The sequence below is a fragment of the Myxine glutinosa genome, chromosome 6 (genome assembly GCF_964187855.1).
Source record: "Myxine glutinosa chromosome 6, kmMyxGlut1.1, whole genome shotgun sequence".
Taxonomy (NCBI): Eukaryota; Metazoa; Chordata; class Myxini; order Myxiniformes; family Myxinidae; genus Myxine; species Myxine glutinosa.
The window spans coordinates 149,378,824-149,403,097 of NC_136266.1; the positions used below are offsets into that span (position 1 = coordinate 149,378,824).

Genomic DNA, 24,274 nt, shown 5'->3' on the forward strand with positions numbered 1-24,274 from the left:
ATCCCAGCCGTGCATCCATTTCAGTATTGGTGTCCTCATCATACGTGCAAAGTCCCATTAATTTTGAGGTTGGCGGCTCGTAGATCACATTTGTTTGGTCCAACACTTCACAAACGAGCCGGCCATATGTGATATTTTAATTGAAATCCTCACTTTGAGCATCCATGGGAATCGAACCCACATCAATGAATTGAGGGGATTGCAACAAGGCCTTACCAATTCCATCACCAAACTGCTCTGGTTGTAAAAGATAAGTGTATGTGTGTGTGTGTGTGTGTGTGTGCGTGTGTGTGTGTGTGTGTGTGTGTGTGTGTGTGTGTGTATAGGTATGTGTGTGTGTGTATGTATGTGTGTGTGTGTGTGTGTGTACCACATTTCTGGGTAGGCAGGAAACATACCTGCAGGGTCATTTGATATCACCATGAGTAGATAATTAATAGAAGAGACCGACTCTATCTAGTGTCAAATGGCCGGATCCCTGTGTCATATCAGCAAGGTGTTGCGGTCAGAGAGCAAGTATAGTGTAAACTCAGTCATACCATGGAATCTCTGTTTATCCGAAGCTTTTCTGTAATGTACCTTCCAATTCCAACTCACATATTCACATAAAGAAACACTTAAAGCAATTGTTCACGTAATGCATCACTTTTATTAATAGAGCAGTTTCGTTTGAATGATAAGGATTTAGACTTGATAGTTTGAAACTTGTGCTTCCGCAGGCTGAAGTTTCCCATGATTCCTCGAGATTAGGATTAAAACCGACATGGATAAGCTCAGCATGTTATTTCGTAATCATTGATATCGATGTCAGAGTGACCTCTTCAAGCAGGTGGTAACTTTATACATTATAATGGACTGAAGTGAAAATACCTCTTTTTTTTCTTTCTTTTTTACTTGGAGGACACCATAGTCCTTCCATCCATCCCACCTGTGGTTTTCCAGACTTTTTTTTTCAATGCCTTTTAACATATTCAACTGAAACTTGTCACATGACTTTATTATGATAAGTTGCAGAACAAGCTCGAGTTTCAGGGCGTTCGACAAATTTTCACAGATGTATGCCCTTTTTGAGGGTTTACCGTGGAAGTTGTTGTATGCTGGTGTTGATTGCGGAAAGTATGGATGGACTGAAGGAACAGATGAACAAGTGCAAGGAATGTATGGAGACAAAAGGTCTGAAGGTGAATATCGGAAAGACGAAGGTGATGGCAAGTGGTAAAGCATGTGGTGAGGTGGAAAGAACTGGGAAGTGGCCGTGTGCTGTGTGCAGAAAGGGTGTCGGAGTGAACTCCATTCAATGTACAATGTGCGCTGAGTGGGTTCATCAAAAATGTAGTGGTCTGAGAGAGTCATTAACCAGTGTGGCAGCTACATTCAAATGTAAGGTGTGCACAGAGGGAGCTGCAGATGGAGGAAATGTTGAGTTGGATCTTGGAGACGGCGTGAAGCTGGAAGGTGTGAAAACATTTTGCTACCTCGGAGACATGCTGAATGGAGAAGGTGGATCAGACTCGGCAACGGTTGCTCGAGTGAGATGTGCATGGAAGAAGTTTCGGGAACTGAGTGGTGTGCTGATGAGGAGGGGAGTGTCGTTGAAGCTGAAGGGAAAGGTGTATGCTGCTTGTGTGAGAAGTGTTAGGATTTATGGGAGCGAGACATGGGTAATGAACGTAGAGCAGCAACGAAGGCTGGAAAGGGTGGAAATGCGAATGGTTCGGTGGATGTGCGGAGTATCGTTGAGAGAGAGGAAGACAAATGATGAATTGCGAAAGATGTTGGGAATAGAGCCTGTGATTGATGCTGTGAAGAGGAACAGGTTGAGATGGTTTGGTCATGTGTTGAGGAAGGATGAAAGTGACTGGTTGAGAAGAGTGATGGAAATGAATGTTGAAGGAAGTAGAGGATGGGGAAGACCGAGAAAGACTTGGCTAAAGATGGTGGAAGAAGAAATGCGGGCAAGGGGGTTAACAAGGAGAGATGCAGAAAATAGGGCAAAATGGAGAAGATTGTCATGGGGACCGCAAGGCTAACCCCTGCTCTAGCAGGGAAAATGGCCTTTAAAATGCCTGTTGTGTTGTTGTTGTATGCCTTTTTTGAACTTAGAAATTACCACATATTATACAATATACATGGGTCAGTTTTCCAAACTTTTTCCCCTTACCATGTCACATATTGAACTGAAACTTGGTGCATTGATTTATTATGATATATTACAGAAACTGCAACTTATTCTGTAGCTTTGCATACCTAAAACAATTTCACCTACTGCATACGGCCTGCAACGTTCTCAGTTGTACATGCGTTCTCACTTCCGGTCGTACTCTGTACCCCTAATGGGATACCACATCATCTGCTAACAATGCGCAGGTGTTTGCAAGAGCGCATTCGGCCTGCTATTGAAACAAAGGATGGAGGTGCAGATTGGGGAGAGTCCATAATGAAATAATGCTGCTTCTTCTGACCAAATGCTGACTTTGCACCTGTCTCGGCCACCTGTTTTCCGTTGTCGTCGTCGACCGTGTTATTAAAATTTCCATTCGTTGCGTTTCCTGAAGGTTTACTACCCATTGTTTCCATGATTTTATACAATTTCAAAGCGAATTAATTAGGTCCATGATATTTCTTCTAATTTGATGCTGTTGGCTTTTTCAGATGTTCATTAATGGAATGGAGGAAGCGCAGATCAACCGAAAACTTCCCAAGGAGCTACTGCTTAGGTCTGTGTATTGTATCTGTTGCCATTGCCACATCCAGCCTGAATTTCGGAGACTCTGATAAAAATCCTTGCCTGCTCCCTGTCACCATGAGAACATGACTGGAGCTGCCTTGTCATTGGCAATTAAGAGATTGCCTGTTTGTTTATTTTGTTTACTTGGTTTCATTTGGTTGGTTTTGTTTGTGTGATTTGTTTGTGTGATTTGTTTTTGTTTGTGTGATTTGTTTTGTTGTACACTTCTCCCTCCCAATACCGACTCTATGCGCTTGGGGATGTTGTTCACCGCTCCTTTCCTCGGCCATCTCCAGGCGCTGCATAACGTCATTGCCGGGCACCGAAGGGGGCTCGGCAATGACGCAAGCTGAAAGGGAGTACTCAGTTTTCACTCTGGTTCCGTTTGTTAGTTGCAAAATCGAAGATTTTTCAAGTATATTGGTCGGTTCCGTTTGTGGTTCTGTCTGTTTGTCTCTGTCTGTCTGTTTGTCACCGGCCTACAGGTCACAATTCTAAACCGATCGTCACGAGACTTCACCAAGCTGTATAGGCCGTCCCAATTGAGAAGCCTATTGTTTTTGGGGCCAAAAGGTCAAAAGGTCAACATAGGCCAAAGGTCACCAACTTTGCCAAATTTCTAGAATCCTCAATTTTCATCTGATTGACTTGAAATTTGAAGAGAACTTGCATATCTGGTCACTGAATTCAACCACCAAGTATATTTGAGGTCAACATAGGCCAAAAGGTCAACATAGGCCAAATTTCTAAAATCCTCAATTTTCATCCGATTGACTTGAGATTTGAAGAGAACTTGCATATCTGGTCACTGAATTCACCCACCAAGTATTTTTGAGGTCAACATAGGTCAAAAGGTCAACCTCGGCCAAATTTCTAAAATCCTCAATTTTCATCCGATTGATGAAATTTGAAGACGACTTGCATATCTGGTCACTGAATTCAACCACCAAGTATATTTGAGGTCAACATAGGCCAAAAGGTCAACATAGGCCAAATTTATAAAATCCTCAATTTTCATCCGATTGACTTGAAATTTGAAGAGAACTTGCATATCTGGTCAATGAATTCACCCACCAAGTATTTTTGAGGTCAACACCGGCCAAAAGGTCAACATAGGCCAAATTTCTAAAATCCTCAATTTTCATCCAATTGACTTGAAATTTGAAGATGACTTCCATATCTGGTCACTGAATTCAACCACAAATTATATTTTCGGTGAACATAGGCCTATAGTGGTTAATTGTTGTTTTTTGTCTATTTTTGAATGTTTTGCTTTTTATGAATGACGTATTGTATATGTGGAAATTGGATTTTTGATTGTTATTGCCATGCGTTAGTGCTAAGTAAATAACACTATTAGGACTTCATTGGGACAAGTCGCAGATGTAAAGGATCCTTGTTCTGCTCCCTTCTGTTCTTATCCTTGTGTTACATGGCAGTTCCACTTGCTATGCTTTTCTGAGCTGTTCGGTGCCTCACATTTTGCCACTCACAATACTTTGCCCGACGAGTGAACTGTTGAGATTGATGAGGCCGTAATGTCATCATTACGTGTGGGCTTGGATGTAAAGGTAACACTGTTGTGATGGCTGAAGTGTGAACGTGACTTTGGCAGCGTGAGCAGATCAAAACTTTGAGTTGAGGTGAAGTAACCAAAATTATCAAATCTCTTTCATTGTGTGCACTCCTCATTGATTTTGGTTGTTTTGAATGATTGTACAATGTTCCAGGCTGTCCTGTACCTTGGCATCACGGAATTTCTGAGAACACCCAATAGGAAAAGGGCATGGTTATGGGAGGTTAATTTTGGTTTTTAAAGAAGGTAGTTTATTTTTAGTCTCGTCCCAAAGGGGATGCGAGACTTGCAATGCACCTGTGTGTCGGTCTGTCTGTCTGTGTCCACATCTATATACAGACTTGGCATTTAATATGGAATATTTTTTTTGTGGGGGTGAACTTACTTTTCAAGATGTCTTAGAACCAAAAGTTCATTGGAATTATGTTGAAATTATTCTAGATTTTGTTAATGTGACCTTTAAAAGAAACAAAAACCACATTTGACATTTCGAAACAAATAAATTGATCCTTGAAAGTGATGTAAACTGATATCGAACTCAATTCATGGACAGTACTGTGTTAAACTTCTGTACGTTTTCCAGAAGTATCTCTTTATTTTGCACATTAGCCAAATTTTTTTTAACAAAAACAAAAGTTAAATTACGACTGGGATTACGGACAGTAAAATTTCAGTTCAATACTTCGTCTAACCCCCACGAGCATTCAGGAGAGCACGTACACGTTGAGGCATGCTGTTGACGAGATTTGCCAAGGTTTGGACAGGAATCGCTTGCCATGCAGTGACAATAGCCTGCTGCAATTCACTCACAGAGGTCGGCTGCTGGTCCAAGTGGTCAATTTGACGCGTTAATACTGCCCACAAGTTCTCTATCGGATTCATATCCGGGGACATGGCAGGCCACTCCATATGCTCTACACCACGGTCAGCAAGAAAGTGTTGGATCATGCGAGTACGATGAGGCCGTGCATTGTCATCTTGGAAGCCAAAGTTTCCTCGAAAGGCTGCACGAGAAAATGGAAGCAATGTTTCTTCCAGAATGGCCTTGTACTTGAACTGGTTCAGGTTTCCATTCAGAACAACCAGGTCAGTTTTGCCCCCTGCATGAAAAGCAGCCCAAACGGTCACCCCACCACCTCCAGCTTGGACTCTTGGCACTATACAATCTTTGTTGTAGGCTTCATGCACTTGTCTGCGCACTCGGACGCGGCCATCTTGACGATAGACCAGAAATCTAGACTCGTCACTGAAGATCACGTGATTCCAGTGTCCTGGCTGCCATTGACGGTGCTCTCTGGCCCACTGCAATCGGCGCTGGTGGTGTTGTCTGGTCAGGCGTGGCTTTCTCAGGGGATGCCTGGCACGATAGCCTGCTTGAACCAGTCGTTGGTTGACTAGCCTTCTGGATACAGGCACATTTGTCAGTTGCTGCCACTCAGCCCTAAGCCGATTAGCTGAGTTGGTACGGCCATTGCGGACTAACCTGTGCAGCTGGCGATCATCCCTCCTTGTGGTTCTGCGGGGACGTCCTGGCCTCGGTATTGGAGTAGGGACATCCCTCTGAGCATTTCGTTTCAGGATCTTTGACACCTGACCTTGAGTGATGCCATACTGCCGAGCAATAGCACGCTGTTTCATGCCGTAATTTCGTAAAGCCACCACTCCATGACAAACAGCATTGTCGAGTTGACGGACCATCTCCAGAGGAAGCGGCAATAACATTTGGAGACATGCAGCAGTTGTTTTCCACTAATACAGAACGCAACAACCCTTGTATACCTGACTGTGAAGCCAATCATCAAATGCACCTGTCCGTACATTTTGCCACGCCACCTGTGATATAATCCTGTTGTTGACTTCTTGCTGCGACAGACAATCAGTGACATGGTTCTTTTAACAAATAAATCAGCAAAGTGTAAAAGAAACTCACCAGATTGATATACTGAGTTAAGAAAGTAAACCCAAGTCAAGGAAAAAAAAAAATTCCATATTAAATGCCAAGTCTGTATTTTCGCTTTAAAAATGGTTTTCTCTGCAACCGCTTGTCCGGTCTATGCAAAACTTTAAACATAGGATGAACTCTCCATGGAGAATATTTTATTGCTAACTCTGACATCAGAGGTAACATGGTATTTCTCAAACCATGCATTGAAAAAAAAATCGAGACTTGGCACATGTCATCAACTACCCATGGGGTATATACGGTGATAACGATGACGTCATTGGTGAAGTGGTATTCCAGCCTTAATTGGTTTAATTGAAATCCTTATCCAAAAATCTGAAACTTCATATCAGATCTATGACCCCATGTGAGGGAAGAATTAGATTTATGACATACATACCCAGTGACATAATAGGGGTCTTGAATGATATGGGTATATGGTGGGGGGGGGGGGGGGGGGGTGTCATGTATATGGTGGGGGGTGGGGCACACGTATATGGTGGGGGGGGGGGGGGCACAGCAGTGGGCCATTAATGATGGTTTTTTATTCAGCATGAACGCACGAGGTGAGACCATGCGCTCTACGAGCGCCGTTCTAGTTGTTAATCTTGGAGTCTCAGCTGAAGTGATGCAAGTTCATTCTTATTTGTGCAAGTGCTTACTCAATTCTCTGTAGTTGTGTATTAAGCCCCCCTCACCCTCCCCCCCCCCCCCCCTATAGCATAGTTGGAGGTTTGTACCTGTTGTACGGTTTATTTCATCAGCTAGTGCCCCCAGTTTTTAATGTTACCCCAGAGTTTCTTACACCCCATCGGAGTACTAAACCACCATTTAGGTTTTTCTCCCTTTTTTTTCTGCCAATGTCCGAGTTGTGTCTTGGAGCTGGCTGGCACTTTCGGAATGAAATTTTGCATCAATAATGGGAATACAAAGTGTGCGGGGTTGACATAATTTTTTTACCATGACCTAAATTTTAAGGTCATGACCCACTTATAGACATTTAAACTTTTCTTTTTTTCATCGCAATTCGACTAAGGTTTCTCCGATCGGAATGAAATTGTCCTCTCTCGATAGCCTGGAGAGTGGAGCAAGGTTCATTTCCACTTAATTTACATTACACCGTTGTTGGTTAAACGTCAAGGTCAAATGGCGGTCTGATTAAAATAATGCGTTTGTTTTATCATCACTCAATTTTATCAATGTGGAATCTCCAAGGACACTTGGCCTTCCAAGATGTTTTTGCATCATAATGGTGTATTCGCACTGAAGTTGTGCACCTGATATTTGATTTGTGTCATTAACCTACTTTTTAGCTCACCTTGAACATAGTGCCGTCTGTCAGTCCGTAAACACTTGCAACTTCTTCTCCGAAACCGCTGATGTGATTGTGATGAAACTTGGCACAAATGATACTTGGTATGTTGTGACTAAAGTCCATGGCATTAAAAAGCTCGGGGATTTAGGGGGTCTACCAGGGGTCAAAGTGGTTCCAGGTTTGACTTCCCAAAATACATATTTGCTTTCTTCTCTGAAACTACACACACTATTTCGATGAAACTTGACCACAACTTTTATCACCCGTGGTGTACCGAAGTTTGTTCACGGCACGAAGAAAATCGAAGTCTTTGAGGGGATATACATGTGGTCAAAAGTGGGTCGAGGTTTGACCCCCAAAAATAGGTATTTGCTTTCTTCTCAGAAACTACACACACAATTTCAATGAAACTTTACCACAACCTTCATCACCTGTGATGTAACAAAGTTTGTTGACGGCATTAAATAAAATCTCGCCCTGACGAGGTCTACGGGGGGAGGAGGGAGGCTTTCCCCCCCAAAATAGGTATTTGCTTTCTTCTCAGAAACTACACAGACAATTTCAATGAAACTTCACCACAACCTTCACCACCTGTGATGTTCCAATGTTTGTTCCAGGCATTAGAAAAATTGGGGTCTGAGGAGGTCTACTGGGGGGTTGACCCCCAAAATAGGTATTTTTTGTTTGTTTGTTTAAAGTCTTATGATTATGTTAGTATGATTGTACATGCTGCCCTGTCTTCTAGCAACCATTGAAATTGGTTTAAAATACCGTGATGCTGTTTAAAATACCTTTAGTCCATGTAGTATACTGCTTTATTCTACCAGGTGAGCACCCATGGGTATTGTTACGGATTCGTCACTTCCGTTGTTGTGGTTTTCATCCACTGTAAACATTTTTGATTCCATGTACTATTATTGTTGTCGTTTAAGGGAAATAGAGATTACTATTTTCAAAAGGTAAAAAAGTTAATGTTTTAAATGAAACCGGAACCGGACGACGACGAAGAGGAAGAGGAGGAAGAGAAGGCGGAGCGAGTGAGTCGGACAAGAAGCCGAGCTGCTTCGAGGTCTGGAGCGAACGATTGGCGAACGAGGGTCACGAGTGAACTTTGGGTTTCCCGGGAAAGGGATTCCTGCGACAGAGTTGTCATCGCTGTGACAGATAAACCTGCGTGACAGGTTTTGCGGTTAATTCCGGAGAGAATCATCAGAGTGCCGTTACGCCACGAGAACGGGCCGTTGGCCATTTTTACCTCGCGCAGGATTTGCGCTCCGCTCAAGGTTTTTCATCTCGCTTCAACCATTTTCACCGCATTCAGACGTTAATCTGGTGTGTGTGTGCAACGTGGCTTTTGAGTGGGAAATCTGCGGCTCACCAAGTGGGAGCCGTGGAACGTCCACACCCGAGGGTGTGATTTCCCAGTCGCCTTGAGGGCACCTTTGCGCAGCTTTGGCAGCGTGACTGTGACTGTCATCCGAACGGGATTCTGGTCTCGATTAGACATCGTTCTGACGATCGCTGGAGCGGATCGACTTTGGCTTGATGCCAGAATAGAGACATTGGGAATGTTCTTCTTTTCGCTCACTTGGAGCACAGTGAGTTATATTGTACGAACCTGATGGTACCATCATAGGAAATATATATTGGTTGTACAATTGATTACTATTGTTGTTGTACTGTTATTCTTGTGTGATCTTAATACAATACTTGTTTGTTGGTAACAATTGGTGTGGTTTCACCATTGATCTTTGACATACAGAATAACACATCTTTCTGCCGTGACTCCTCTCGGGGCTCGGAGGTACACCGTGACCGGGGTTTGGGGAGGAGCACGTAACAGTATGGGTACCCATGAGCACCCCTATTTTTTCAGATTATGACCTGATTAAGAAAAAAACATCTTTATCATCATAACTTGAAATCATTTTCCTCCGATTTTCATGATGTTGAGTTTTATGGATAAATTGTAGATGGGGACACAATATCTTAATTTGTACCCTATCCCTAAATGTTGAAGGTCAAGCTCATATGGTGATCCAAAAAAGATACATGGTCATCATTGGATTGCATGTGCTGTGGGAGGCTTAACCTTGGTGATGACCTTGTGATCGCAGATATGTAGTTTTGTCGTTGTTATTGTGGCCGACATTGGGGTATCCAAGATCTTTTATGGCAGTTGCCAGCATTCAAATTACACTGCATCCATACTAGGCCATAGCCAGGAGCTTTCTTTGTCATGAGTTGCAGTCCACACAACATTTGTATGAATTGTTCTTGCACATCATGTTATTCTATACCATGTACCATTCAGTCCAATTTGGAACACAGACTGATTGACAGACAGTAATTGTCAGCATTATTTGCATAAAATATTTTTAATCATTCATTTTTAATCAAAGAAATAGCCACATAACCCGGTAACTCCATTGACTATGCAAAGGCATCAAGGAAATACCTATAAACGCCAAATTAATTACACAGTGGACGGCCTATGATTTAATCACTGATTGGTTCTATAAGTGCAATTGCCAAACTTAGAGGCCACTTGTGCTCAGTAGCAGACCCTTTGCACGAGTAATTTGCAGGGCAGCCCTCATGATAATGAAACAGCCCATTTTCTCACTTAATTAATTAACCTCATGCTGCAAATGAGTTCAAATGCCTTGTTTCCCTTCCCGTAGGCAGTTCACAGCAAGATAAAATTATTATTAATACTTTATCCTTGGGTGACACCTCTGCCCCCCCCCCCCTCCCCAGCCACACTGGAGTGTAAAGGTTGGCAGGCCAGTCAACCCCATCCCCCAACCACCCTCCCTCCTCCCCTCCCCCTTGTGCACTTGACCGTCAGTTGCCAGCATACAATCATCATCAACAGTACCAATTACTACAAACAAAGTTTTTGATTAGATATTCATTGTACTACAGCTTGGTATACAAAACCCAGTTTTACCTCATATGCACCTCAATTTTACACAATATATAATTAGAATAATAGTACCTCTGCTAATTCACCCTAGATCCACTTTTTTGAAATACCAACTTCTTTCCTGGAAGTCGTTGCAGTGTCCTTGTGTTTTATACTTTTCCCACCCCCCCCCCCCCCCCACGCCTCCTCCCCCCCAAGCCCTCTCCCTCCCACAGATCTCCCGATGTCCCTGCTCTCAAATGTTGTGTTTGTGTGCTTTCCCATCTTTTATGGTAATACCATTCAAACCTTTAGTCCATGTAGTATACTGCTTTATTCTACCAGGTGAGCATCCTTGGGTGACACACCAATTATATGTTTCCCCTTATTATACCGCTCTCCTTATTATATGTTTTATGTGTCTGTTTGATTTTTTTGTGTGGTTAATGTTAGCTCTTTCACGAGCCTCGATCTTGTATTGAAAAAAGAAAAAGAAAAAAAGTTTCCTTTCTGGTAGCCTCAACGGCTGCTACAGGCATAATCTAGTCCAAATGAAGTAAAATGCAATGTTTCCATGTTTCTAACTGTCTGCAGCCCTCATATTTGTACTTCAATGAAAGCAACCGATCCAATCGGTGCACACCGATTAAACTAACACTAACTAGAGCAAAGCCTATGGTGTGCCAATACAAATCTCCACGTTTCCCACCTAAAGCAAAGTTGAAAGATTGCAAATAGTTCCAATAGGAACGACCAAATATCAAATTTTGAGTTCAAAAAAATATTCTGTCGCGACCCAAAGACCCCGTCCACCGGGGCATGAACAGGGGTCAAATTGAAAAACCTGGTACACATTTAATGCCCCTCCCCCCCCCCCCCCAATGTTGATTGCATAAACAGTTTCATTAAATAAATGTTTAAAAACGTGCCCATAGTTGCATTTTTTGGTGTTTGACCTTTTGAGCCCCCCACTCCCACCAGGGCCCTAGCGGCAGTGCCTAACATTGTCCTGCTCTTGCACCTTTTTGCCATGTGGTGATCATAACGACCAAGTTTGGTGAATTTCTGCACAACTGCTTGTGCGGAGATAGCATGACGGACAAGACGAACGGAGCCGATTACAATATCCCCGGTTGAGCTCAGGAAATAGTGGTTAAAATTCCTTGTAGATTTGAATAACCGAATTCTGTTTGAATGTGATTATCATTGTGACGAGCTGAGCATCAGTCGATCACTGAATCGGTTACAAACCCCTCGTATTTTGAACTGCATATGAATTTAGAGGTACACTGGGCCAATTTTCATGATTGGTGATAAGTCAGAAACCATTTTATTAGCATGTGCACAGCCGCCATACAAAACCGAAAGCTAATTCAGATGGGAACTGTACACGCTGGAGATTTAACTTCGAGAATGACAGTAATTGAGGCTCAATTTGATGAAGTGTTAATGAATGCTTTGTGTTACCTCATAGCTCAAGGTGTGGTCTTGTACCATGCTGGTTATTAATTCTGGTAATTATCCCAATCGAATCCTCCAGGGATTATCAGTCAAGCCTAATCGGTTGGCATGGTAAAGATGGCATAAAGGGCATGCACCACACAGGCCTTAGGTGATAAATATTTAATAAAAGCAAAAGACATAAAAACGGGAATCCCAACAGGAATACATGCTGATGAATACACGGAATGCTTAAAACAGTGAAACTAATACCACCTACGGGCACGCACATGCACACACACATTCACACACAACCGGATGAGAGGGGGAAGAGGCGGGCGTTAAACTCCAGGTCGCTGGTTTCAGGGCTGGCTATGGCAACGGCGGGAGAGTGAAAGCAGAATCACGAAGGAAGACTTACAGTGGCCTACAAAAGTATTCACCCCCGACAAATAATGCCACATTTACATGAATTACGAATTATGTGGAAATGTTTTCTACAAATGAACTTTTTCATTCATAACTGAAGAGATCAAACTCAACGCTGTTGTAGTTGAAGGAGGTTACATGTCAGGAATACCTGCGAAAACATGTACAAATCAAAATTCACTGGTTGCAAAAGTATTCAGCCACTTTGGTCAGTACTAGGTGTAAGCACCTTTTGCAGCGATAACTGCTATGAGTCTTTTTGGGTAGGCCTCTACGAGCTTAGCACAGTGCGATGGTGAAATCTTTCCCCATCATTCATGTGAAAATTGCTCTAGTTCTGCCAAGTTTGATGGGGATCATCGATGGACTGCAATATTCAAGCCTCACCATCAATGTTCAATTGGGTTCAAGTCAGGACTTTGACTGGGCCACTGAAGAAAATTTATTTTCTTCTTCAGCCCCTCCAGTGTGGCTTTAGCTTTGCGCATCGGATCATTGTCCTGCTGAAATGTGAATGTCCTACCTAGTTTCAGATTCATGGATAACAGGTTTTCATCAAAGTAACTGTCTCCTGTACTTTGCACTGTCCATTGTCCCTTATATCCTGGAAAGCTTGCTAGTCCTTGCTGATGAAAAACAGCCCCATAACATGGTGCTGCCACCACCATGCTTGATTGTAGGGATGGTGTTGACTGGGTGATATGCAGTGCTAGGCTTGCACCAGACGTAACGCTTTCAATTTAGACCAAAAAGTTAAATTTTTGTCTCGTCTGATGACAACATTTTTCTCCACATGCCTGCAGTATCTTTATGATGCTTTGTCGCAAACTCCATACGAGCTTTTCGGTTCATCTGTTTCAGAAATGGCTTATTTCCTGCCACCTGTCTAAAGAGGCCAGCTTTGTGAAGATAAAAGATATTGTTGATTGATATACACTGACCCCCATCTGACCCCCATCTCGGGCATAGACCCTTGCAGATCTTTCAGTCGTTCTTGGTCTTACAGTGACATCCGGAACCAGTTTGTTGCTTGTCCGGCCGCTGAGCTTGGATTGGCGACCTCACCTGGGTGGTATGATGGATTTCATCGTACTCAAAGGGAAAACTATAATGGCATTCAGTAGAGCCCAAACCTCTGCCAGTCTGAACAGTTTGCATTTTGTATCCCACTGATAAGTCTGATCTGGATCCGGAGCATCACCAAAATCTAATCATTTTGTCCTTGTTACACACCCAACCTCTCACAAAATTTCGTCCAAATCGGTCCACAACTTTTTGTGAAATACCCTGTTCACAAACAAACAAACCCCGAGCATACGGCTAAGGCAACAATGGAATGGCCTCAGAACAAGAACGTGAAAGTCCTTGAGTGGCCCAGCCTACGCCTAGACTTGAATCCCATTGAGAATCTGTGGAAATATTTGAAGATTGCTCTTCATTGACGCTCCCCATCCAACTTGGTAGGGCTTGAGCAAATCTGCAAGGAAGAATGGGAGAAACTCCCCCAATCCAGATGTGTAAAGCTGATTCAGACATACCCAAGAAGACTCGAAGCTGTAATCGCTGTCAAAGGCGCTTTGATGAAGTATTAACTCAGGGGGTTGAATAAAAACCACCTTTGGAGGCCATTTTTCCCCGCAAAGTTGGCCTTTTTCGGGCACCGTGGTTGTTTTTTTTGTTGGTCCCCTTTTTGAAGCAATGTTCAAATGTTCAGGGGGTTGAATACTTATGTAAATTAGTTATTTCTGCATTTCATTTTTAATTATTTTGTAAATATTTTTTTTAAATGTAGATAATTGACATAAATCTCAATTTAACCCATTTTAAATTCAGGCTGCAGCACACCACAATGAAAAAAAGTCAAGGGATGTCAATACTTTCTGAAAGCACTGTGCATATATTCAGATCCTGTGTGGACCAAATTCAGATCCTGGGGGGACAGGGCCTTCTCCATCGCTGCTCCCACCCTCTGGAACTCACTACCTCACACCATCAGAGACTCCTCCTCACTCACCACATTCAAAACATCACTCAAGACCCACCTGTTCAACACTGCATTCAACATTTAACCCACAGCATTTAACCCCTGACTATCTCTTCTCCTTCTTCCTTTTGCTTTGATTATTTACCTGTTGATTTTTGTCTTTTTGCACTTGTTTTTTTGTACTCTGTCAAAGCGTCTTTGGGCTTTTTGAAAAGCGCTATATAAAATAAATGTATTACAAGTACACATACATTCAAAGTACACCGCCCCATGCCAAATAATTAAATATGCTGCAGCGCGGCATTGCCGGGGCGCCTCCGGCGCCCAGCAATACCGCAGTGCAGCTCATTGAGGCTGCATTGGGAGGGAGAGGTGTACACTAATTGATTGATTAATTGTATAATTAAAATCAATAAAAGATTATCACAAAATATTTTCATAATCAATTGGCTAATCGCATAACTAAACCACTAGTGCTTCATCCGAAGATGTATCTTTTAGAAATTTAATTAAATAAGTAATTTATAAAAAATTAAATAATTAATTGATTACTCAATAAATAATTAATCGATTAATCAATAAATAATTAATAGATGAAATGATTAATCAATAAATCAAAAATATCCTTGATAGCCACATCACTTGGTCACTCATGTCCAAATATTAGCTTCCCAGCTCAAAAGGTGCCTGAGATATTGGCCAAATGAGAAAGAAAATAAATAAATGATTAATAATGAAAATAAATAAATAATAATCATAAAAAAATTAAATTATTAATCAATTTGGTCAGAGAACACATAAACTACCACTATTTCATCAGAATCTGTAACTTAAAAAAAAAAAAATTTTTTTGGCATTAATCGAATAATTAAATAATGAATCGATTAATTGATTACTTAATAAATCAAAAATATCCTTTGCAGCCAAATCACCTGGTCATTGGCATGTCCAAATATCAGCTTCCTAACTCAAAAGGTGCCTGAGTTAATGGTCAGAAGAGAAAGGAAATTTGATTAATTAAATAAGTACTTAATTAATCGCTAATAATTAAATAACTCCTCAATTTATTGATTAATCAAAAAAAAAAATACCGTTTTTGACAAAAGACTTGCTCACTATTGTGCCGAAATTTCAGCTTCCTAGCTCAAAGGATGGCTGAGATATCGTCCGGACAAACAAACAAGAAAGAAAACAAACAAGAAAGAAAACAAGTACACATACATTCAAAGTACACCGCCCCATGCCAAATAATTAAATATGCTGCAGCGCGGCATTGCCGGGGCGCCTCCGGCGCCCGGCAATACCGCAGTGCAGCTCATTAAGGCTGCATTGGGAGGGAGAGGTGTACACTAATTGATTGATTAATTGTATAATTAAAATCAATAAAAGATTATCACAAAATATTTTCATAATCAATTGGCTAATCGCATAACTAAACCACTAGTGCTTCATCCGAAGATGTATCTTTTAGAAATTTAATTAAATAAGTCATTTATAAAAAATTAAATAATTAATTGATTACTCAATAAATAATTAATCGATTAATCAATAAATAATTAATAGATGAAATGATTAATCAATAAATCAAAAATATCCTTGATAGCCACATCGCTTGGTCACTTATGTCCAAATATTAGCTTCCCAGCTCAAAAGGTGCCTGAGATATTGGCCAAATGAGAAAGAAAATAAATAAATGATTAATAATGAAAATAAATAAATAATAATCATAAAAAAATTAAATTGGTAATCAATTTGGTCAGAGAACACATAAACTACCACTATTTCATCAGAATCTGTAACTTAAAAAAAAAATTTTTTTGGGTCATTAATCGAATAATTAAATAATTAATCGATTAATTGATTAATTAATAAATCAAAAATATCCTTTGCAGCCAAATCACCTGGTCATTGGCATGTCCAAATATCAGCTTCCTAACTCAAAAGGTGCCTGAGTTAATAATGGTCAGAAGAGAAATGAAATTTAATTAATTAAATAAGTACTTAATTAAACGCTAATAATTAAATAACTCCTCAATTAATTGATTATTCAAAAAACAAAAAATACCGTATTTGACAAAGGACTTGCTCACGACTGTGCCGAAATTTCAGCTTCCTAGCTCAAAGGATGGCTGAGATATCGTCCGGACAACCAAGAAAGAAAACAAACAAGTACACATACATTCAAAGTACACCGCCCCATGCCAAATAATTAAATATGCTGCAGCGCGGCATTGCCGGGGCGCCTCCGGCGCCCGGCAATACCGCAGTGCAGCTCATTAAGGCTGCATTGGGAGGGAGAGGTGTACACTAATTGATTGATTAATTGTATAATTAAAATCAATAAAAGATTATCACAAAATATTTTCATAATCAATTGGCTAATCGCATAACTAAACCACTAGTGCTTCATCCGAAGATGTATCTTTTAGAAATTTAATTAAATAAGTCATTTATAAAAAATTAAATAATTAATTGATTACTCAATAAATAATTAATCGATTAATCAATAAATACTTAATAGATGAAATGATTAATCAATAAATCAAAAATATCCTTGATAGCCACATCACTTGGTCACTCATGTCCAAATATTAGCTTCCCAGCTCAAAAGGTGCCTGAGATATTGGCCAAATGAGAAAGAAAATAAATAAATGATTAATAATGAAAATAAATAAATAATAATCATAAAAAAATTAAATTATTAATCAATTTGGTCAGAGAACACATAAACTACCACTATTTCATCAGAATCTGTAACTTAAAAAAAAAAAAATTTTTTGTCATTAATCGAATAATTAAATAATTAATCGATTAATTGATTAATTAATAAATCAAAAATATCCTTTGCAGCCAAATCACCTGGTCATTGGCATGTCCAAATATCAGCTTCCTAACTCAAAAGGTGCCTGAGTTAATAATGGTCAGAAGATAAATGAAATTTAATTAATTAAATAAGTACTTAATTAAACGCTAATAATTAAATAACTCCTCAATTAATTGATTATTCAAAAAACAAAAAATACCGTATTTGACAAAGGACTTGCTCACTACTGTGCCGAAATTTCAGCTTCCTAGCTCAAAGGATGGCTGAGATATCGTCCGGACAACCAAGAAAGAAAACAAACAAGTACACATACATTCAAAGTACACCGCCCCATGCCAAATAATTAAATATGCTGCAGCGCGGCATTGCCGGGGCGCCTCCGGCGCCCGGCAATACCGCAGTGCAGCTCATTGAGGCTGCATTGGGAGGGAGAGGTGTACACTAATTGATTGATTAATTGTATAATTAAAATCAATAAAAGATTATCACAAAATATTTTCATAATCAATTGGCTAATCGCATAACTAAACCAGTAGTGCTTCATCCGAAGATGTATCTTTTAGAAATTTAATTAAATAAGTCATTTATAAAAAATTAAATAATTAATTGATTACTCAATAAATAATTAATCGATTAATCAATAAATACTTAATAGATGAAATGATTAATCAATAAATCAAAAATATCCTTGATAGCCACATCACTTGGTCACTCATGTCCAAATATTAGCTTCCCAGCTCAAAAGGTGCCTGAGATATTGGCCAAATGAGAAAGAAAATAAATAAATGATTAATAATGAAAATAAATAAATAATAATCATAAAAAAATTAAATTATTAATCAATTTGGTCAGAGAACACATAAACTACCACTATTTCATCAGAATCTGTAACTTAAAAAAAAAAAAATTTTTTGTCATTAATCGAATAATTAAATAATTAATCGATTAATTGATTAATTAATAAATCAAAAATATCCTTTGCAGCCAAATCACCTGGTCATTGGCATGTCCAAATATCAGCTTCCTAACTCAAAAGGTGCCTGAGTTAATAATGGTCAGAAGAGAAATGAAATTTAATTAATTAAATAAGTACTTAATTAAACGCTAATAATTAAATAACTCCTCAATTAATTGATTATTCAAAAAACAAAAAATACCGTATTTGACAAAGGACTTGCTCACTACTGTGCCGAAATTTCAGCTTCCTAGCTCAAAGGATGGCTGAGATATCGTCCGGACAACCAAGAAAGAAAACAAGAAACCAGAGTGAAAACTGAGTACTCTCTTTCAGCGTGCGTCACTGCCGAGCCCCCTTTGGTGCCCGGCAATGACGATTTGCAATGCCTGGAGATGGCATAGGAAAGGAGCGGTGTACAACAAACAAGAAACCAGAGTGAAAACTGAGTACTCTCTTTCAGCGTGCGTCACTGCCGAGCCCCCTTTGGTGCCCGGCAATGACGATTTGCAATGCCTGGAGATGGCATAGGAAAGGAGCGGTGTACAACAAACAAGAAACCAGAGTGAAAACTGAGTACTCTCTTTCAGCGTGCGTCACTGCCGAGCCCCCTTTGGTGCCCGGCAATGACGATTTGCAATGCCTGGAGATGGCATAGGAAAGGAGCGGTGTACAACAAGTACAGATACATTCAAAGTACACCGCCCCATGCCAAATAATTAAATATGCTGTAGCGAGGCATTGCCGGGGCGCCTCCGGCGCCCGGCAATACCACAGTGCAGCTCATTGAGGCTGCATTGGGAGGGAGAGGTGTACACTAATTGATTGATTAATTGTATAATTAAAATCAATAAAAGATTATCACAAAATATTTTCATAATCAATTGGCTAATCGCATAACTAAACCACTAGCGCTTCATCCGAAGATGTATCTTTTAGAAATTTTATTAAATAAGTCATTTATAAAAAATTAAATAATTAATTGATTACTCAATAAATAATTTTTTTTTTTTTTTTTTTTTTTTTTTTTTTGTATACAAGATCGAGGCTCGTGAAAGAGCGAAAATTAATCACACAGAAAGACAAACAGACACATAAAACAAATAACATCGGGAGCGGTAGACAAGATGGGGAGAGAGGGGGAAGGACACAAACACAACATTTGAGAGCAGGGACCGAGAGACATGGAGACATCGAGAGATCAGTGGGAGGGAGAGGGCTTTGGGGGGGAGGCATGTGAAGGGGGGAGGCATGTGAAGGGGGGGAGGCATGTGAAGGGGGGGGGGGTGGGAGAGGTATAAACATATGGACACTGCCAGGATTTCCAGGAAATAAGTTGGAATTTCAAACAAGGTGGATCTGGGGTGAATTAGTGGGGGTAGAAAAGATCAAGGTTATGGATGGGGGAAGATAAGAGATGGTGGTGAACAGCTGTTTTAAAGACCTGGAGGGAGGAGAGGGATTGAAGGGAGTGTGGGAGTTTGTTCCACAGGCGGGAGAAAAGAGGAATGAAAGAGTGAAGGTGAGCAGAGAGCCGAGATTTCGGCAGTTTAACCATCAGAGGGTTGCTGGCAGATCTTGTGCGACCTGTAGGAATATTTGGGGGACAGAGCACGGAGAGAGCTGGGGGAGCAAGGCCGGAGAGGAGTCGGTAGAAGACAGAAAGACCACCTACCTGCCTGCGGTGAGTGAGTGAAAGGCCCTCAGAGATAGCTTCATCGCGGGAGATTCCAATGATTTTGAAAGCTTTGGATTCAACAGCGTGAAGCCGAGCCAGGTGTGAGGCAGGAGCACCAGCCCATAGGGGAGAACAGTATTCCATTGAGCTGCGGATGAAAGCCTTGTATGTGGTGAGGAGCTCAGGTGTGCCGAGGAAGGACTTCGCACGACGGAGGATGCCCAGTCGGCGACTGGCTTTGGAGGCCAGCTTGGAAATGTGGTTTTCCCAAGAAAGATCATGGCAGATAGTGAGACCCAAAAGCTTGAGTGACAGAACTTCTTGGAGAGGATTGTTGAGAAAGTAGATGGGAGGGTTGTCCAGTCGATCTTTTCGGAGAGACATAGTAAGAGAGTGAGATTTGGCAGGATTGAAAGACATGTTCCACTTGTTTGACCAGTCTGTGATTTTGTCCAGGTCTTCAGAGAGTGAGGAGGCTGCAGACTGCCTATCTGAGGGAAGAGGAATGGAGCGGCAGAGAGTGGAGTCATCAGCAAAGAGATAGAGAGGATTTTCCAGAGAGTCAGAGAGATCATTGATAAAGACCAGAAAAAGCACAGGGCCCAGCACACTTCCTTGGGGAACTCCAGCCTGAACAGGAAGGGGAGATGAGAGAAATCCATTCAGGGCCACACGTTGACTACGACCAGAGAGGAAGTCCGCAAGCCATGCATGGAGATTTCCATGGATACCATAGGAGGAGAGTTTGGTGAGCAGAGCTGGCTGCCAGACCGTATCAACGGCCCTTGATATGTCAAGGGAGACAGCTCTGATTTCCTGTTTGGCATTCAGGACCTCCATCCATTGTTGAGACAGCAGAAGCAGCATGTCCAGAGTAGAGTGACCTGGTCTGAAACCAAATTGATGATCAGAGATCAAGCCATTGGAGAAGAGGAAAGATTTCATATCCGAAGCAATGATGGATTCCATGACTTTGCTGATAATTGGGAGCAGGCTGATTGGTCTGTAGTTGCAAGGATCTGTTTTTGCACCTTTTTTGTGTAAAGCGGTAATGTTAGCTGATTTCCAGGATGCTGGCAGATGACCTTGAGCAAAAGATAGGGTGAAAAGAACAGAGAGAGGGTGAGATAGAGCGGCAGAGCAGGATTTTAGGACCCGTGGGCTGATGCCGTCTGGTCCAGTTGCAGAATCCGAGTCGAGGTTTGACAAAAACTCCTCCACCTTGTCAGGAGAGAAGGACACAGAGTCCAGGAGCATTTGGGTTCGACTGGGAAAGGTGGGAACAGAGAGAGATGGGTTTGGGACTAAGGATTTCGAGGCGAACACAGAGTTGAGGCATTCGGCTTTGTCACGTGCAATGTCAACTGTGTGGCCATTTGAGGTAAGGGAGGGGATGGAGGGGGAACAAACACCAGAAACGGATTTGACCAGACGCCACCAGGATTTGGAGGAAGGAGACAGGTTTGAGAGTTCATTCTTGAGTGAGGAGAGATAGTGCTTCCTGGCACTCCTGAGGGTAGACACACACTTGTTCCGAGCTTGGTGGAAGGAACTGAGATTTCCTTCAGTTGGATTAGCCTTCCAAGAGGCAAAGGCAAGTTGTTTCAGGGCAACTGCCTCACCACAAGATTCAGTGTACCATGGACGGGAGGAAGGGTAAGACAATTGAAGGCGAGATGGGATAAATCTGTGCATGAGAGAGATCAGTTTGCTTTGGAAGAATTCCCAGGAAGAATTGATGTCAGAGGCAGTGGAGATGGGGGACCAATCCAGACGATTGATGGCTGCTTGAAGACCGTCCCAGTCGGCCTGAGTGAAATGCCAGACTCGTCGACGCTGAGGAGGCTCTCTGAGAATGGCCAGAGAGATGTCCACTTTGACAAGCACATGATCAGAAGAACCGATTGGAGCAGAAGAAGAGCAGCAGACATTAGCAGGGAAGTTTGTCATAACCAAGTCTAGAAGAGAAGATACTCCATTGGCTGAGATCCGGGTCGGGAAATTGACAGATTGTGTCAATCCCAGTGAGTCACAGAAGTCCTTTGCTGAGGTGCCATGACTAGTGAGAGCGGAACCCACACCCAACCAGGTGGCATGATGACAGTTGAAGTCACCACATATGAGGAAGAGAGAGTTGGGATGAGTGGATAGAAGTTGGTCCATGTTGTCAGACATTGAAATGTAGATGGAGTCATCACTGTTTGGGGGACGGTACAGAACACATATGAACAAAAGGTGGGAGCGGAGAGGAAGCCGTAACCAGAGGTACTCCTGCGGGTGAGGAGGAAAGAGAGCAGTGCAAGGAGAGTGAGGAAGAGAGTTTTTGACAAAGATAGCCACCCCACCACCAGGCCGAGGCTCAGGTCTATCATACCGGAGGAGGGAGTAACCAGGAAGAGATATTAAGGAATCAGAGACATCTTGAAGGAGGAAAGTCTCTGTTAAGCAGATCAAGTCTGGATTGTCAGAAGCAACCTGTATGGAGAGATCAGTCAGGTTTGAGCGAAGGCCCCGGATGTTTGAGGTCCATACCGTTAATGAAGAGAGAGGGGGAGCATCGGGTACAGGACAGGGGAGGGGAGGAGTAGGGTAAGATGAAGGATGAGAGGGGGAGGTAGGGAGAGCAGTTGATAGTGTTTCAGATGTTGCAGAAGAGTTCCAAGAAAGGGAAGGATGAGGAGGATGAAAGGTTTGCTGGTGAAGGGATGCGGCACAGTGAGGGGTTGTTTGAGGGGGGGCAGAGGAAAGTAGAAGGTTTGGGGGGGTGGAGGTATGAGATAGAAGGGAGACGAAGTGGGGAGGAGGCAGCTTGGAGGAGGAGGGGGGAGGAGAGAGAATTGGAGAGGAATGGTATGGGGGGAGAATTGAATGGGAGGGATTGGGGGGGAGTTTTGAAGGGGAGGAGTGAGGGGGGAGTTTAGGAGGGGAGGGGCAAGGGGGGAGTTTTGGAGGGAAGGGGAAAGGGGGGAGATCAGGAGTGGAGGGGCAAGGGGGGGGATTAGGAGGGGAGGGGCAAAGGGGAAGTTTAGGAGGGGAAGGGCAAGGGGGGAGTTCAGGAGTGGAGGGGCAAGGGGGGAGTTTAAGAGTGGAGGGGCAAGGGGGAAGTTTCGGAGTGTAGGTGCAAGGGGGGGGGGGATTTGGATGGGAGGGGCAAGAGGGGAGTTTAGAAAGTGGATGATTAATGAAAGACGAACATTGATAACAAATTGGGTTTGTTGTGATTTTCAAGTTAGCAATCCGGTTCAGGATGATGGAGGAGGGATGGAATGAATGTGAATTTAGACCATGTAGTGAGGGAGACGTATAAGATATTGAATTTCTTTTTTTTGAAGTGGAATGAGTTGGAGAGGAAATTGAGAAAAGCCTTTTAAATAGGAAGAAAAACAGCGTGTTGTAATATACCACTGAATAAAAAACAGAAGGGGAAAGGTTAAACATATTTAAAAATATTTAAACAGAACTATGAACAATCTTATATGCACAAAAATACCAACGGGGGGAGAGCCGAGAGGGACCGCCACGAGTCACGTGAACAGGGCAAACGGTGGATGGCAAGGAGATAATGGGGGTGGGGCGAACAGCACACCTGGACAGAAAATACAGGATGAGACAACAGTACACGTGGAGAAAATAAAATAAATGTTTTTGTTTTTTTTTGTTTTTTTTGGGGGGGGGGGGGGGTGGGGAATTAGAACGTTAGACAGTATTATGTTCGGGGTAGAAGGGAAAAAACCAAGAGCCAAGCAAAACACACTTAAGTTAACAAAACACCGACGGGGGTACAACTACAAGGCCACACACAAGGGCAGAAAACGATTAATTAATTACGAGTTACAGGAAATTCAAACCAAAACTAACAATAATCAAACAATATCACATGGACGATAAAATAACGAATTGAAATTTGACAATCTATCTGGGGAAATGGGGGAGAAACACGTGGTCGAAGAACGAACGAACGAATAAGAATGAATAAACGAATGAGCACAGAGAAGGTAGTCTTTTTTTTTTCTTTTTTTTGAGTTGAGATTTACATAAGGAAGTAGGCTTTGGGGTGGAAAGACTGCGAAAACAGAGAACGAAAGTTATTGGATCACAAACGACAGGCGCTGAGAGAAAAACAAAGCCTCAAGGTTGTACAGTGTACACTGTACAAGACCTCGAGACGACACGAATTAACGCGATTTTCAATACAGGTATGAAAGATTTGCACCGAAAATCTTTGACGGGACAATAAACGTACATACACCATAAAAGAAATACAGTTATAACGAAAATACAAATTGGAACAATGACTTAACTGCGATTTCGATGGAGAGCGTGGAGACCTGCGAAAAAACGAACCGTCGCCAGCAAGACCGGAAACCAGACTCGAACCGATTGGATCGATTAATTAATCGATTAATCAATAAATAATTAATAGATGAAATGATTAATCAATAAATCAAAAATATCCTTGATAGCCACATCACTTGGTCACTCATGTCCAAATATT

At 41.9% G+C, this 24,274-nt stretch overlaps 1 protein-coding gene across 2 annotated transcripts in view; it reads left to right on the top strand.

Annotated features, from left to right (window-relative positions):
• The window catches only part of LOC137428873 (F-box/LRR-repeat protein 2), a 120,077-nt gene that overhangs the window by 13,776 nt on the left and 82,027 nt on the right, over positions 1 to 24,274 (top strand). For both annotated transcript variants that reach the window (XM_068118714.2, XM_068118718.2), the window contains one exon: positions 2,653 to 2,717. In XM_068118714.2, the coding sequence (XP_067974815.2) occupies positions 2,653 to 2,717 (65 nt within the window). The remainder of the gene's footprint in view (positions 1 to 2,652; positions 2,718 to 24,274) is intronic.